This window comes from Pelodiscus sinensis, chromosome 28 (assembly GCF_049634645.1).
Source record: "Pelodiscus sinensis isolate JC-2024 chromosome 28, ASM4963464v1, whole genome shotgun sequence".
Classification (NCBI taxonomy): domain Eukaryota; kingdom Metazoa; phylum Chordata; order Testudines; family Trionychidae; genus Pelodiscus; species Pelodiscus sinensis.
Window position 1 is genome coordinate 1,291,384 of NC_134738.1, and position 15,911 is coordinate 1,307,294.

The 15,911-nt window shown below is 44.5% G+C and overlaps 1 protein-coding gene across 2 annotated transcripts in view; it reads right to left on the bottom strand.

Annotated features, from left to right (window-relative positions):
* Window positions 1–15,911, bottom strand: part of GFPT1 (glutamine--fructose-6-phosphate transaminase 1) — a 63,691-nt gene that overhangs the window by 5,400 nt on the left and 42,380 nt on the right. For both annotated transcript variants that reach the window (XM_075910966.1, XM_075910965.1), the window contains 7 exons: window positions 15,703–15,800; window positions 14,212–14,332; window positions 10,961–11,118; window positions 3,775–3,889; window positions 3,224–3,351; window positions 2,303–2,470; window positions 926–1,087 (listed from right to left, as the gene is read on the bottom strand). In XM_075910966.1, the coding sequence (XP_075767081.1) occupies window positions 926–1,087; window positions 2,303–2,470; window positions 3,224–3,351; window positions 3,775–3,889; window positions 10,961–11,118; window positions 14,212–14,332; window positions 15,703–15,800 (950 nt within the window). The remainder of the gene's footprint in view (window positions 1–925; window positions 1,088–2,302; window positions 2,471–3,223; window positions 3,352–3,774; window positions 3,890–10,960; window positions 11,119–14,211; window positions 14,333–15,702; window positions 15,801–15,911) is intronic.

Below are 15,911 nucleotides of genomic sequence, written 5' to 3' on the forward strand. Positions count from 1 at the left end.
TTTTACAATTTTAGCCTTAAAAAGGGGAATCAAGCCCTGGTACTGAATGTTGGACATAAGTATGTCATGTAAGATTGTTAACTCTTACAAGTCTGCAAACTTATAGCACTTTGAAAAATATTTTCTCAAACTGAAACACGCACAAAGTGTGAATTTTCATTCAAATATTCTTTACTAGGGTTTTCAAGTAGGAAACAGACCACTTGAGTGTAGTTTTGTTAAGAGCACAGTGGAAACAGTAATTCAGCTGAGAGAACTGTTAATAAATAAGAAAACGGGAAACTTCTCTGGTCCCTGATCTAGCTCAAGTGATAAACTTAGTTTCCTGCACACTGAGGGCTTGTCCACACAAGACAGGAAGTGGATCGACAGCTCTGGAGCTGCCATACATTAAGTAGCTTGTGTGGACTCTGAAATACTGCCCGACTTGCTGTGCACAAAGCCTCTGTGCAGTTGTGCCCTGAGATATGAGAAATGCAGAAGGGAAGACAGCTTTGTGGAAACATTCTGCAAAACCTGCAGGAGTGATTGTGATCAAGTTCGTAAAGTGTCCTGGATCTGCAAAATATTTCTGCAGGAGTCTGGGTATGGATGGTAGCAATACCTGAGCCATAATTTGGCTTTTTTAACAAGGAATGGCAGATCTAACTTCTAGTTGCACTGTGCGAAGAGGTCCAGGTTCCGAAAACGGAGTAGCCAGTGTTATAAAGCAGGAAACGTGTTTGTTATCTGTCATTAACATAAGTCACTTAATTCTGCAGTAACTGTTCCTCCAATGACTTGATCATGAAATCTGTGTTAGATTAAAGGTGCGAATGAGTTTACCGAACTTCTTGGGGTTCTGTTCAGAAGAACAGATTGACTGCTGAAGTTTGGACAGTGTGTACACCATAAAGGAGGGCGTTAAAGGTAGGTTAGTACTTACGTCATAGCCTCTGAGCACTGCAAGGTGGAAAGCCAGAAGCTGTAAAGGGATCACGCTCAGGATTCCTTGCAGACAGTCCACAGAATGAGGAACTTTGATTGTCCTCTTATTGTTCATAATTGTCTCTGTGTCTTCCTTATCACAAATCACTACCGGTCGTCCCTGGAAGGAAGAGAGGGGCCAGTAAGTATCAGGCAGAGAGAGAGAACGAGATGCACAATGCTCATGATAGGGCCCCTTCTTGCTTCTGCTGAAATCTCTGGCAAAACTTCCACTGATCAAGAAGGGCAGGAACCTTGCAAGTGAGACGAGCAATAGTATTTCAGTTACCATAATCCAAGCGGTTGCTCTTCCTCCTCCCCTTCCGATAGGTGAGTCTAAAATTTGGGGCATGCGAGGGATGGTGTCTGGTCCCTGGCCTTACTAGAGGTGACTTTTTATGGGGAAGACTCTACAGCATTCTTGCAAATTCTTCAAATTTATATGATCAGCAGTAGCACCAAGGCCTTACAGCTTAGGATGTGCATCTCTCTCACAAGCCTGGGGGAAAGGCAATTTTATGTGTTCAACATGCAGGACTGCCTCTCTTTTACTGTGCAAATTCTACTCTCTATGCTAATGAAGGGGACAGTTTGGGTCACAATGCTGCTGTATTTGTGGAGAAAGTATTTTTAAAACTCCGGTCATTAAAATGTAAAGGAAAATGTTTCTTCTATTGGTCTTTAAAAACACTGAGCATTTTCCTTCATTACTTGGGGCTTGCATATAGAGGGAGAGTAATATTATTTCATTTTTTTAAAAGGTTGCATTCTTCCTTCACAACAGTTCACATTGTACAGCTTTGGAAATTCAAGATAAACAAACCTCTTTAAACTAATAAGCCACACTCTAGACTATTACCTTTATGTTTCTTATAGAAACTGCCACTTAAAAGCCCCAACAGACTTCAGAATCCAATTTTAAGCATTAGCCTAACCAGACTGACATCACTGAACACTCGTTAGATGGGAACAAAATTATTACCAGATTTCCCTGTATGCTCGTGTAGCCACTCAGAGATTCAAATGCTGCCCATCTGCTTAGCAGACCACCCACAGCTAGATTGTTTCTACTGGTGGTGCACATTCTCACATGCCTTGGTGCACATACACAATTTATTCTGCACGTGGCTAGAAAAGATTAGCGGCAACATTGGTTGTTACTGCTTGCCTGGAACAGGCATTCACAAAGGAACCCTTTCAGGGGCACCGTACAACTGCTTAAAGCAGTTCTAGCGATCCCAATCTGAACATTTCTTGAGCTTTTTACTGACGAAAGGAGCAATTTAAACATCTAGATTGTGCAGGATCCCAGCCGTGTCCATCTCTGAATACTCACCTGCCGTGCAATAACCTGCTGGAGAGCATTCTGGCACTTTGCATACGTGTGGTCCCTCATGATGATCATGATAACAGGCATCAGTTTGTCTACCAGGGCGAGGGGACCATGTTTCAGCTCACCAGCCATTATACCTTCCGAGTGCATGTATGTGATTTCTTTAATTTTCTGGAGAGGAAGATGGAGATAGAGCCCTATTAATCAAGCTACAGTTTGGCTCTGGCCCAGAATACTGAGCAAGTACAGGGACATGTTTTTCCTATGACGATGCATAAACCAGTTCTCCGGTTAATCACCCTTCCTTGCAATGTGGAGGTTGTTCATTTGTGAACTCCAGTCCAGTCTGTTTGCATAAATCAGCTAAAGAACACAGGAAACCTAGAAGAGTGTTACACCTGTGTCAAGCGGCTCAGAGGCCATCACACCCTCTATAGCCTCATCTGCCCCTGACACTACAGGTTTGGGTGATTCGGTGTTTCTCTTTAAACCCATCTGTAGAATGGATAATGTCGCCCTCCTTTCAAGCACGAAGACTGGATGTTTGAGAGAGGGCTTGAAAAGGCCACTGTGACAAGAGGAAATATTAAGTGTCACTAGTAGCAGCACACAGTTCCTGCTGAAAACAAGACACCGGGTCAGATCTTCAATGGGTTGGGTGTGCTAGTCAGTTTTGAAAATCTGGCCCCGATTACATGGCTACTGAGCACCCTGGGAAAACAATCCCTCAATCATTCAAGCAACTTCCAGCACCAGAGCCAAGTTCATGTAGCACGAATGGAGTGCAATGAGGTTGGATTGGGACAAGCGGTGCCCATGTTTAAAGTTCACACAATCCTGAGACCCATGGTAAGTGCAGTTGCACTTCGCAGGCAGCTCTACCAAAGGCAGTTTGGGTAGGGGAACAGAAGAGAAATTCCTTACCAGAGCTCCCTCCAGACATGTAGCATAGTGATAGCCACGTCCCATAATTAAGACAGACTTCTGATGGTAAAGCTCTGTTGCCAGTTTCTGGATCTCATCATCCATACTCAGCACTTCTTTGATCAAATCTATTAGTTAGAAGAGGCAAAAGGATAAGTCAACACACAAGCCTGAAGCCACGCACACGCACACACATGCATGCCAAAGTCTGGTCAGTACTAGGAGCAAGCGAACATGTCTGACGTCCTTTCATATCAACTGCAACTATGCAGCAGTGATGTACTGAGCTGGATTCTCCCTTGCACCGAAGGCCAGGCATGCTGCTCTGCCAAGCTATGCTTCTGGATGAGAATCAGGTCGGAAGTTCACATGGAGATGCGAAAGTACCCTCCATCGGATTCCCCCACAAGCTTCATCTCACCCCAAAGCCTGGTTCTTCAGTGGGACAAAGTGCTGCATAGACCCTGTGCCAGCCCTCCCCCAGGAGCCACATTTCCCCCCTCCCCACGCAGGACAGTGTATATGCAGTATCACAGACAGATGCTTCATACCTGGTAATACCTTTAGACCACGTATTATCTCTTTGCGTCTTTCTTGCATAGAAATTCTATCATCGCACATCATGAGGGCAAACATCACCAGAGAAACAAACTGGCTAGTGTAGGCCTAAGGAGGAGAGACATAAATGCCGTCACGTTTAGAAGCACATCAGATATCCCCCGATAGACTACGATTTTGTGAGGATTAGCCAGCCACTGAGTCTTAACACTTCTAGAATCTCCTGTGCCCAAGTCTCACCACTTTCATACCTTAGTGTCAGGCATTCCAAGACTATGCATTTATACAAGCTATTCAGAACACCTTGCACTCTTGTCAACAGAGTAATGTCTGAGGGTTTTAGGAAGTTATGTGCCTAGTTAGCACTGAATTTCACTGGCACCTTTGAAAATAAATCAGTCAGAGTCATACAAGGAATATAACATAAGAGAATCAAGTCCAAGGCTTGGGGCTCTCCTTTAGTAGTTAAGATTTAAAAATATCGTAAAGGTGCCATATTGTTAAGAGTTAAACAATGGCATGGTGAAATTAACACACCCTGTGCAAGAGTCGGAGATTCATACAATTAAGGGTATGTCTAGACTACATGCCTCTGTCGCCAGAGGCATGTAGATTAGGCTACCAGACATAGGAAAATGAAGCAGCGATTTAAATAATCGCTGCTTCATTTAAATTTACATGGCTCAGCGCGATAGTCTGGACGCGCGGGTGTCGATATCACAGGTATTTGTCAACCACCCAGGTATGCCTCATTCCTCATTCCTTTGATGTTGACACCCGCGCGTCCAGACTATCGTGCTGAGCCGACAAACAGCTGATCAGCTGTTTGTCGGCTCAGCGCGGCAGCCATGTAAATTTGAATGAAGCGGCGATTATTTAAATTGCCGCTTCATTTTCCTATGTCGGATAGCCTAATCTACATGCCTCTGGCGACAGAGGCATGTAGTCTAGACGTACCCTAAGACAGCACTGCTATCAGATGGTAAACCACACACCATTTTTGTGGTTTAAATGTATAGCTTTTAATAGGTACATGAACTGGTTCAGGATTTAATTTCTTCTTTTTGAATGTCCACTTAGAACAAGCAGTTTCAGACTAGTCTTTTGATTTTGTTTTTGTCATGAAAGTCATCACCTATCTATCTATACATTAAAGTACATCTGTCTGTCTGGGAGTCCATTTGCTCTAGAACAGTGTTTCTTAAATTGTGTTCTGCGGCACACCGGTGTGTCGTGAGGCAGTCGGAGGTGTGCCATGGAGAACAAGAGTTCAAAATGGCTGCCCTTAAAGGGCCAGGTGACCTTTTTAATAACTCCCCCTCCCCCTTTTTTGGCTCAACAAAAAATCCTTGGTGTTCCTAAAAGAAAAAATGTTTGGTGTTCCTCGGTCTTAAAAAGCTTAAGAAACACTGCTCTAGAACTTCTCGGGTAACCGTAATGACCACCAAATTTGGGAAGCAGCTTCTTCTTAACTTAAAGCAAGGTCAAGATTTGGTTGTGCGAGGAAAACAGAGTGCCTGGAAAGGGACTGTTTTCCATAACACGGAAAGGGAGGGGGCTGATTGAAGGACAGCGATACTGCAGACTGACCACTGTAGGCAGCAGGAGAGTGGCCAGTGGGGGATGGGGCTCCAAATGTCCAGCCACCAAACCAGGTAAGTGGCCATATTGCCCCCCCAAACAATACCAGATGAGTGGGGAGCCTCCCCCCCAACTCAACTCCTCCAGGAGAGCCCCCCTCACACACACACAGGGAGGTGGGGGCCAGGAACTGTGGCCCATCCCCAACCTCTGAGGAGATGCCCCACGGCAGGAAATGCCAGGAACTGCAGCACAGTTCCCTCCACATTCTTAGGAGATGCTCCCCCCCCCCCAGCTGCAGAGCATGGGAAGGGGGGGAAAATGGAGGCTAGGGCTGGCCCCCAAACCCTGCCCCCTCCCCCAGACCAGTTGCAGCACGTGAGGGGAGTGGCAGCAGGAGTCTATGGGCAGCCCACAGAGCCCCTCCCCTGGACAGATCCTGCTGGAGGTGAGGGCCCAGGCCCAGAACTCCTCAGCCCTGACCAGCTGGAGGCTGGGGCTGGCCCCCACAGCCCCAGCTCCCCACGAGGAGCTGTCAGCCAGGGAGTGCAGCCCTAGCACCCAGGAGGAGATGCTGCCGGAGCACCGCCACCCTCGCTGCCACAGCCGTCCCCAGTAAGCTCCGCCCGAACTCTCCATCCCCTGCCCTGAGTTCTGCACCTCCCATCCTCTGTCCTGAGCCCCTCCCACACTTACTCCTGCGCCCCCCCTAACCCTGCCCACCTCAAGCCCCATGTCCCCCACCCCCTGCTCATTCCAGCATCCTCCGCTCCAGGCCTGGGCAAAGTACGGCCTGTCAAGCCACTGAATCTGACCCACGGATGCAGCAGGGAGCCCCAGGCAAGCTCCTTGCTTGACCACTTCCCCTCGCATGCTGCTCAGAAAAGTGGCTGCTGGGCCGTTTCGCTTTCAAAATTGTGAAGCTGGAGGGGAGGGAGGGGGAAGCTTCAGGAGCTGTCCCTGCCGCCGTACAATCCCATTGGCCAGTTTCTGGCCCAAAACAGGCAACCATGGAGCATCACGTCCCCTCCTCTCTGGCTCGTAGTTATTCACACACACATGGCCCTGCAGCATGTGTGGGGGCGGGGTAGGCAGGAGGCTGCGTTATAAATCTGCTGGGCTGCTGGCCGGGAGTCACCCAGGTAAGTCTCCCGGCCAGGGCCTGCCTCTGGTACCCCAGCCCCTCCCTTCCCTCACCCTCTGCTCCCCTACTCCACATACCTAAATCTTCTGCCCATATCCCTTCCCAGATCTGGCACCTCAATCACCTGCCCCAGACCACAACTCCTGCCCTAGTCACATCCCAGACCCCTGCACCTCAGTCCAGTGCCCCAGGCCACAACTGCCTCCTTCACCCAAACTCCCTCCCAGACCCCACATGTCCTCCTGTACCCTGATCCCTTACTCCAGTCTCCCTTCTGCACCCAACCTCCATCCCAGACCCTGCATTTCCTCCATTAATATCATGGAAGAGTGTGGCCCTTGCCCACTTTCCAAATGATTGGAGTGGTCCCCATAACAAATTATTGCCCACCCCTGCTGCACCTCCCTGCCCTGAGCCTCCCCCATAACCAAACCCCCTCCCTGATGCAATCAAAAATACAGCATGCACATTTTCCTTTTAGTTTCCAAAAATGAAAAAATCCCAACCATTCCTAGAGATAAGGACCTGAGCAATGCTGGGTAAATCTGCTAGTTTCCAACTGCAAAAAAACACCTTCCACCCTAATTAAGAAAACAAGGAACTGAAACGTGCAAGACATCTGTTCAAATTGTGAACCCTCCTGATCAGTTGTGCTCCGATTTCTTTCCTAACTGCCTTAGCTAAGACACACACGCAGTGTTCATGAACAGTGCATGGTAAAGAATGTGTCATAAGAACAGCCAACAAAGTGGAAAATTTGACTTTACATAGAATGAAAATTTAGTCAAAAGTGCAGTAAAAAGGCTAAAAGTTGGTGCCATTGGAGCCAATGACAAAAACACCACTGATTCACCTGGATGAGGAGGAACATTGGAGGTAATTATTCTTGCTCTCCATCTCTATGGTGATAAATTCTGATCCACCCGTTAGAAGATGACTAACCCCAGGTAAAGACCAGCATTTCTTCTTACAAACCATTTGGAATATGAACCTGAGAGTTGAATCAAGATACTTCAATCCAAAGAGTTTGACTAAGAACCATCTTCCCCAGGCTGGCCTTGGCAGATATTAGTGCACAGTCTCGCTTGCAATTTTTTAACCGACTTCTTGTAAAACAAGAATTAAAGAGGGGGACTTCGCTACTAAAATCTCATAAGGCAAATGATGATGATGATGAGCGAATGAGTCAGGGAAATGCAAATTGAGCTTTCTTAGACTGTATAATAAAGTAAAAAAAGAAACATTGTTCAAACAGATGACAAATTGCACTTCTTGCAGCAAAGAAAACCAGGGATTCAAACAGTGTGCACCTTCAGAAACAAGTGAATTTACAGGTGGTAGCTAAATTTTCAAATTAAAGTAATTATCCTTAACAAGTTTCTGCTTCCCTAGCATAAAACACAGCTGTTTCAAGGCTTAATATGTGAAATGCTTCAAAGAAAAGTGTAATATAACTGGAAAAGGGGGGGCGGGAGAGTTGGGGCCAGTTTTGATTTTTTTGGTAGTCATGCATTCTACCACCACATAGCACAATCAAGAAATGTATTCTGCTATCTAAAATTTGTACAAAGAAAAAGTTTTGTAATTATGCATACATCATTATGGGAAACAAGTTTAACAATTAATCTGCTGCAGAAATTGTAAAGAAGTTTAGTTTTGTAACAAAGTTTGATATCGAAAACTGCTCCCACCACTTTGTAGCATTACTGTTGAAGTATAAAAGTTGTCTGTACTAATTCAAGAGCAATTTTAACACTGCTTCAATTTCTTTCTGTCACCAGCAAAGGCTGCTTTTTGGATTCTTATGTTCTCAAACTGGATTGTCTGAGCAACATTTTCTAGAGCTGTTCATTTGCAGCACGTACAGGTAAATCTCTGCATCACTAGAGACAAAACGTGTTTTCAGTGACCTACAAACTGTACAGCATTGGCAGTGCGAAATCAGGCTAGGGACATATAGCTCACACAAGAGTTTTTGCAAGAAGTCATGAATTTTCCATGACTGAACTCCCCAATGACCTGTTAAAAACTCAAATGTGGTTTTTGGCTGAATTTATGTAGCAGATTGACATCATCTCTTTCCCCTACACTTAACTAAATCAAAGCAGATTTCACAGGGCAGAAGCCCTTGAGCAAGCAAAAGCAACAAAGCAAGTATCTTACGCTGTACCTTAAACAGTCAGCTGCATCAGGCAGGGCAATTAAACCTCACAGTTAGTAGACAGCTATGCACTTTTTTTTTTTTTTAAAGAAGGCTGTTTGCTAAAATTACTGCCGTTAAGTGCAGCTATTTCCTTTCATCAGAATAATTCAGACATTTAATCCCCTCTTTTGTCACCAGCACCACAGCTGGAGCACCTGGGGGCAAACTATGAGAGAGATGTTGGAAAAATGCCCTGACAAAAACCAGAAAGACTTTCAAAACATCTTGGAGCTTTTTCTGCCATCAGCTCTGGAAGTTATCCTGAAACCAGCTGAGAGTGCAGTTTGTGTGGCAAATAAGCAGATTCCTCCTTGTCCCCTAGTTTCAGAGCCTCCATTTTCTCTTACACGTTTCCCTTATACAGTATCTGACCAAACTTCATTTGGGCTGATACTGTATGAGCATTAAGGTAAGCTATAACATGCCACTGTGACACCACAAAGAACAGGAGGAGAGATATAAAAGTGTTTACCAAGGGCCAAGACCTCTGCCTTCAATGAGAATTATGTATGTACATTGTCTGCACAATTCTATTCTGCTGTGACCTCCTCTTATTCTTATTTTAATTGGACAGGGCTGAAAATATGGGCTCCTCAAATTTGGAACGTGAGAGTCCACAGCCCCAACCTGCTAACCTTTACAGCATGGTGTAATTTGATTTACATTTCTTGCTTCACAGAAGAATCCCTGAAGAAGCAGCTGGAAAGCCTTAACTGCAGGAGGGATTGGAGGATTTACCAAGTAGATCACAGTATGATTTTCATGTTAACAGGACTGATTTTTCTTTAATTTCTATAGCTATAAGTCCATCAACTTGAATGATTATTCCAGATTTATAGCAAGTTAAGTGAGAGGAGAATCTGGATTGAGAACGGTGCATGTGCCAAGAGCCACTAAATTAGCTCATTTTAAAACAAGCTTAAATAAAAATAGAGTTCTACTAACTTTTTATAGCTAAAGCCAGCTGGTCTATTAAATAGGGACAGACTTGGAATGAAAAGCAGGGTAACAGGGAGCCACCCAAGTAGCAACGAGGTGTCCCACTGTGTGTTAATGGCACGGCTCTCTCTCTTTACATTGGTAATTCTGTCAACTCAGAGTCCCTTAAAAATGTTCCCAGCAAGCTGCAGCCCTGCTGATCAGTGACTGAATCGTCCATCTTAAATGCACAGGCAGGCTGTACAACAAGCAGGCTCTTTTGGTTATGGGTAATGTCAAATCTTTGGCCATGCCTGGATTCACTGCTATGTACGCAGCAATGTTAGCTATTGTATTTTTAATTCCTTTGACCTGTGTAGTAAGACTGAAACAGTTTAAAATAAAACAATGAAAATAATTCTTGTTCTTTAAATAGCTTTTTTCTTACCTACATTTCTCTTTGGATCAAAGAATGAATTCACGCTGTTCCCTGATTTCAAATATTAAGACAAATTCCATAGCAGCATCTTGTGGCTCACTGAAAGTCTGTACAGGTGGAACCTCTGTAAACCGGGTCTCTCTGGTCAGGCAACATCTGTGATCCGGCAGGACCATGGGGGTTCCAGGACCAGAGGATCCCAGTGGAGGGCTGGTGCCTAGGAGACCTGCAGACTGGAGTCAGGAGCCTAGGTCCCCACAGCTGAGAAGCCAGGAGTGCCCCAGAGGGGCTGCTTGGTAGGGTTGTGAGCCTGGTGCTCCGCAGCAGGGCTGCTCAGCACACCCCAGTTGGGCTGCCCAGCACTGCCCAGAGGGGCCAGAAGCCCAGAGCACTGCAGCAATGCTGCGTGGAGGGGCTGGGACCAGCACGTCACAACGGGAGCTGTTCAGCTAGGCTGCCAGGTGCACCCCAGTTTGGCTGCTTGGTGGGGCAGGAGCCCAGTGTGCTGCAAGCGGGGTTGCCTGGATGGAGGGAAAGCGGGGCGGAGACCAGCAGGGCAGCTGGGCCTGCGGTCAGTCTAGTGCTGGAAGGGCTAGTAGGAAGGGGGCCAGATATGACCTCCCTTGGTCCGGCAAAATCCCTCATCCAGGACCAGTCAGGTCCCAAGGGTGCCGGACCAGGGAAGTCCAACCTGTAGTAGTTTTAGTCTTATTAAATTTGTACCAACACAGCTGGGAGTTAGTTTTTTTCAAATAGGCAGAAGTTAGCTAATATATAAACTGTTAAAATCTCAAAATGTAACATACCAGGTATGGTTAATGAGCTTCAGATAGACTAGAAAGCTGAGGCAACCAGTCTTCCAATGAACGCGAGAACTATAAACATGGTATTCACCTTTGTGCTGGCCACACCAATCTCTGGTCCTGCGTTGATATGGACACCGCAGTCTGTCTCTCTCGAAATGGAACTGCCCACGGTATTCGTTATCCCTACAGTGAGGGCTCCCCGCTCCTTGCAGTACCGAAGGCCCATCAAAGTATCTGCTGTCTCACCTGCAGAGATACATTTACACAGTCACAACTGAAGATCAATTATAGGCAAGATGATCACAAGCCTTTGTACTACTCTGCACTGGAGGCTGCTGAAACTCAAACAGGTCAGTCAGCAGATGTTTGTTATGTCATTGCAAACCAGAGCATCATCCTGGAAATGTGCAATACTTGCAGACCTGAAACGGATACCGAAGGAGATCAACGGTTACCCTTATGCTTAGTGTAATGGAAACAGTGTTCAGCAGGAATGGTACATTTGGGTATATCTTGGAAATTATAATGAAAACAGTTCTCTTCTACCTTAGTAATTAGTAATTCACCATGAGTCAAGAACACTCCACTTTGTCAAATGATTTAATACATATACAGTTGCAAGTTAATCATGCCCAAATATACTACCTATGCAAGATCTTAAATGATGTTAACATTTCCATGCAAAGGATAAATGTCACAATTCCTAACATCCTCCTATGCACCTATTTAAAATATTCTGGCGTTAAAAAATTCTAAAAGCAAGATTGGGGTTGGCAGAGAGTTGGGCCCATTGGAGTAAGTGCTGGCTTAGTCGTGTGAATTTCTACAGCCCCCAAATGCCTCTAATATTCTTTACTCAAGAGTTGTGCTGCAACCTGTTAAGACTCCATTTTTGGTAGTTTCCTCCAGAAATTTCCTCTCCCCTGAAAAACAAAACATGGTTTGGCATCTACAGTCTGTAGAAAACAATGGGATCAGTCTAAGTTATAGGGGTGTTCTGGTCACACACACTGGCCTGGATCTGGCTTAAAATGCCATGCAATTTAACCCTTTTCAAAATGGTATCTCAAAGGCCTAGGTTGTACATGTGAGATGGGGCTGACTCAGTCAATTGTTTTCATCAGACAGGAAGAATACAGTCAGGTTTTCTTAAGAGAATTAGACAAAAACAATTTACAGCCTCTGAAAAAGCAAGCATAAAATTCTATTGATAAATACACTTCGGCTGCATCTACACTGGCAAGATTTTGCGCAAAAGCAATTGCTTTTGCGCAAAATCTTCCTGTCTGTCTACACTGGCCACAAGTATTTGAGCAAGAACACTGATGTTCTACTGTATGAAATCAGTGCTTCTTGCGCAAACACTCTGACGCTCCCGCTCAGAGATAAGTCCTCTTGTGCAACTGTTCTTGCACAAGAGGCCAGTGTAGACAGGTAACATCAATTTCTTGCGCAAGAAAGCCTGATGGCTAAAATGGCCATCGGAGCTTTCTTGCACAAGAGAGCGTCGACACTGACACAGATGCTTTTCTGCAAAAGCAAATCTTTTGTGCAAAGGCACATGCCAGTTTAGATGCTCTCTTGCACAAATACTTTTAACGGAAAAACTTTTCCGTTAAAAGAATTTGCGCAAAATCATGCCAGTGTATATGCAGCCTTCTACTGCACACAGAGACAGTACTGGACAGAAAAATCCCTTAATTTTGCCATGTCTCACTGGAAAGTGTTAATAAGTAATACCCAAGCAAGCTTTCCCTCTATGGCTGTGTCTAGACTGCATCCCTTTTCCATAAAAGGGATGCAAATTAGACCTATCGCAATTGCAAATGAAGCGGGGATTTAAATCTCCCCCCACTTCATTAGCATAAAAATGGCTGCCGCTTTTTTCCAGCTTGGAGCTTTGCCGGAAAAAAGCGCCAGTCTAGAAGCGGATCTTTCGGAAAATAAAGCCTTTTCCGAAAGATCCCTTATCCCTCTTAAAATAAGGGATCTTTCGGAAAAGGCTTTATTTTTCGAAAGATCCGCTTCTAGACTGGCGCTTTTTTCCAGCAAAGCTCCGAGCCAGAAAAAGCGGCAGCCATTTTTATGCTAATGAAGTGGGGGGGGATTTAAATCCCTGCTTCATTTGCAATTGCGATAGGTCTAATTTGTATCCCTTTTACGAAAAAGGGATGCAGTCTAGACACAGCCTATGTGTACAATACAAGTATCATCAAGAGGTAATAAAAACAAGGTTGTTATCGGTAAATTCTACTTTTACTATAATGTAGCAATATTCAGAAATCCCTGACAGCATGCTACAATGCTTAGATCATCACCACAGACTGAAGAATTTTTAAAAGGCTAAAGCAAAGATTTAGGAAGGGCTATTTGTAACCTCAACATTTACTTTGGTTTTCTAGCATTTGGAGACATTCAGCCATGTTCTTCCCCCAGGAGACAACAAGAATAATGCAGGTATTATCAGGGGAATCCTGTTTATTGGTGATATCCAAAGTTTAAGGGCATGTGTGTCTCTATGATACATTAACAAACAGGAACCATGTTAGAAAAAACGGCATTGCTCCTGGAGAAAAGCAGCAAACACATATGCATTCAAAACAAGAGCCAAAGTTGGAATAGTCAAAGTGGCTGAAACACTACCATGCACTTCCAGCACATACATCCAAGGAAACTTTATTTTTATAAAAAAGTAATAATATTTTTCCTACTGTATAGTGGTAGGAAAGAAGGGGAAAAAAAACTATTTCTGTCCAAATATGCCTTTTCATATGAAAGTTCAAGCTTTCAGACTAACAGGACACCACAGAAGGGCATAATGACCTTGCTTTGTTGCAAATGACCTTTAATATTAAAAATGCATTCATCTGGTTTCAGCGTAATATAGTTCATTAAGAATGCCATTTGTTCTAAGTGTGTTTTACCTTATGCTCCATTCTAGTTTGTGATTTACTATTTTATATATTCTTGTATAATCGTTTGTGTTAAATTATGTATGTCTATGGACCTGATGGATTTCAAAAGCCACTGGATGAGGCTTCTATAGGTGTGTAAAGGAACAATAAGAGACATCTTTAACCTGATATTCCATATAACAGCAAGTTCTATTTTATTAAATTGGGGAAAATTCTTTCCAGAGAAAGGGCACAAACATTTTTGCCACATTTCTGACTGACTGGACAAAACACAACAGTACGTGTCCAGTGCACTGGTATGAAGATGGATGAGATAAGCCTTTCCATAGCTAAATTCTACAGTGGTTAACTCCCCATGAGTCCTACTCACAGAGTGCAGAATTTGGCTGTGGATTTCTCCTTTGTAGTAGAGGAGTAACCCTACCTGACTGGCTGATAAAAAAGCAGACGTCATCTCGGAAGACTGGCGTATTCCTGTCCAAAAAGTCACTGGCTAGTTCAACCATAACAGGCAATTCAGTCAATTCTTCAAGCACTTGACGGGTCTGGTAAAATAGAGAGGTCAAGAAGTTACAGTGTGTTTAACCCCATTTTAACAAAAAGGTCCTGAATCCAAAAAAGCCCTCAAATTGCTAAAACAAAAGACAGGACTATGCAGCACTTTCAAGACTAACAAGATGGTTTATTAGGTGATGAGCTTTCATGGGCCAGACCCACTTCTATGAGGTAGACAGTTCATCAACTATCATTCATGCTTAAATTTGACACTTTACGAACGGGACTTAACAAAGATGCTAATTATCTCACCCATTACAAAGATAGCTTCTCCAATTATCACCTCTAATATCATTACCTCACAGACATTAACCTCCCCCCCATACACCTCTGTTCTAAAATCTGATTTGTCTATTTTATGTGTGTTCATTTTTTTTTATCCCTTTGGTATATATGGTCATGCCAATTTTCTTCCAGAATTTGATCTGAGGAAGTGGGTCTGGCCCATGAAAGCTCATCACCTAATAAACCATCTTGTTAGTCTTGAAAGTGCTGCATAGTCCTGTCTTTTGTTTCAGCTAGACCAGACTAACACGGCTACATCTCTATTACTACTCAAATTGCTAAGAATTGGAAAATATTACTGTAAAAACACCATCATGCAGGTCAATGAAAATATAACCCAAGCCTATTCGCTAGACCTAGACTCAAAAGTCACACTGGATCCGTAATATGAAAAGGCTGCTTATGACCATGATATTGAAATATGATCCCTAGGGACAGACCCACAATCTGGAGTGGTGATGACTAGAATACCACGCAGTTGTTTAGATCAAACATTGTTTAAAATATTATTTTACAAAATGTGTTTGTCTGCAACCTGGCTGAAGAGGCTGATTAGATTCCAACCTGGTCTGGGGGGTAGCAGAGGGAGGGACGTGGCCTGTGGGCAGCAGGGGCCACATGGGACAATGGGGGATGCATGCCACAGTGACCTGGGGGGCAGCCCAGGGTAACAGGGGCCATGCAGCAGACAGCAGCTGCTCCCCAGCGGAGGTAGAGGTGGCAGGGTACGTGCTGCTGGCCAGCGACTGCTTCCCAGGGTTGGGGCATGTGCTGCCCCCCTGTGGTCATTCGTGAGTATAACTGTCTCTGTTCTCACATCCCTCCCTTTCCATCTGATGCAAAACAATCCCATTCCATGCACATCCCATCGTCCCGGCACAATCAGATCCTGACCTTGATTTAAGTTGTAAGAGAAAGCTGTGAACCAAATTTGGTGGTCGTAGCTTACACTGTTTAGGAGGAGTGATTAAACAGACGGATGGACACACAGACAGACACATGAACTCTAAAATATACAGTAGACGGCAGCAGCTAATTCAGATCAGTTTGCAAGGAAATAGTCACAACCACTTACTGCAACTCCAGCATGGTAACTTGTCCCACAAGCAATCAGGATTAACCGTCGACACCGCTGAATCTCCTTGATGTGATCCTTCAATCCCCCCAGATTCACTGTAAGGGATTTGGATGGAAAAGTAAGGATAGCCCTGTTGCTCAAGGACAGATATAACACACCGATCCCCAGGGCCCCTCTGATGACTGTATAACTCCTTAGTCTGGCTC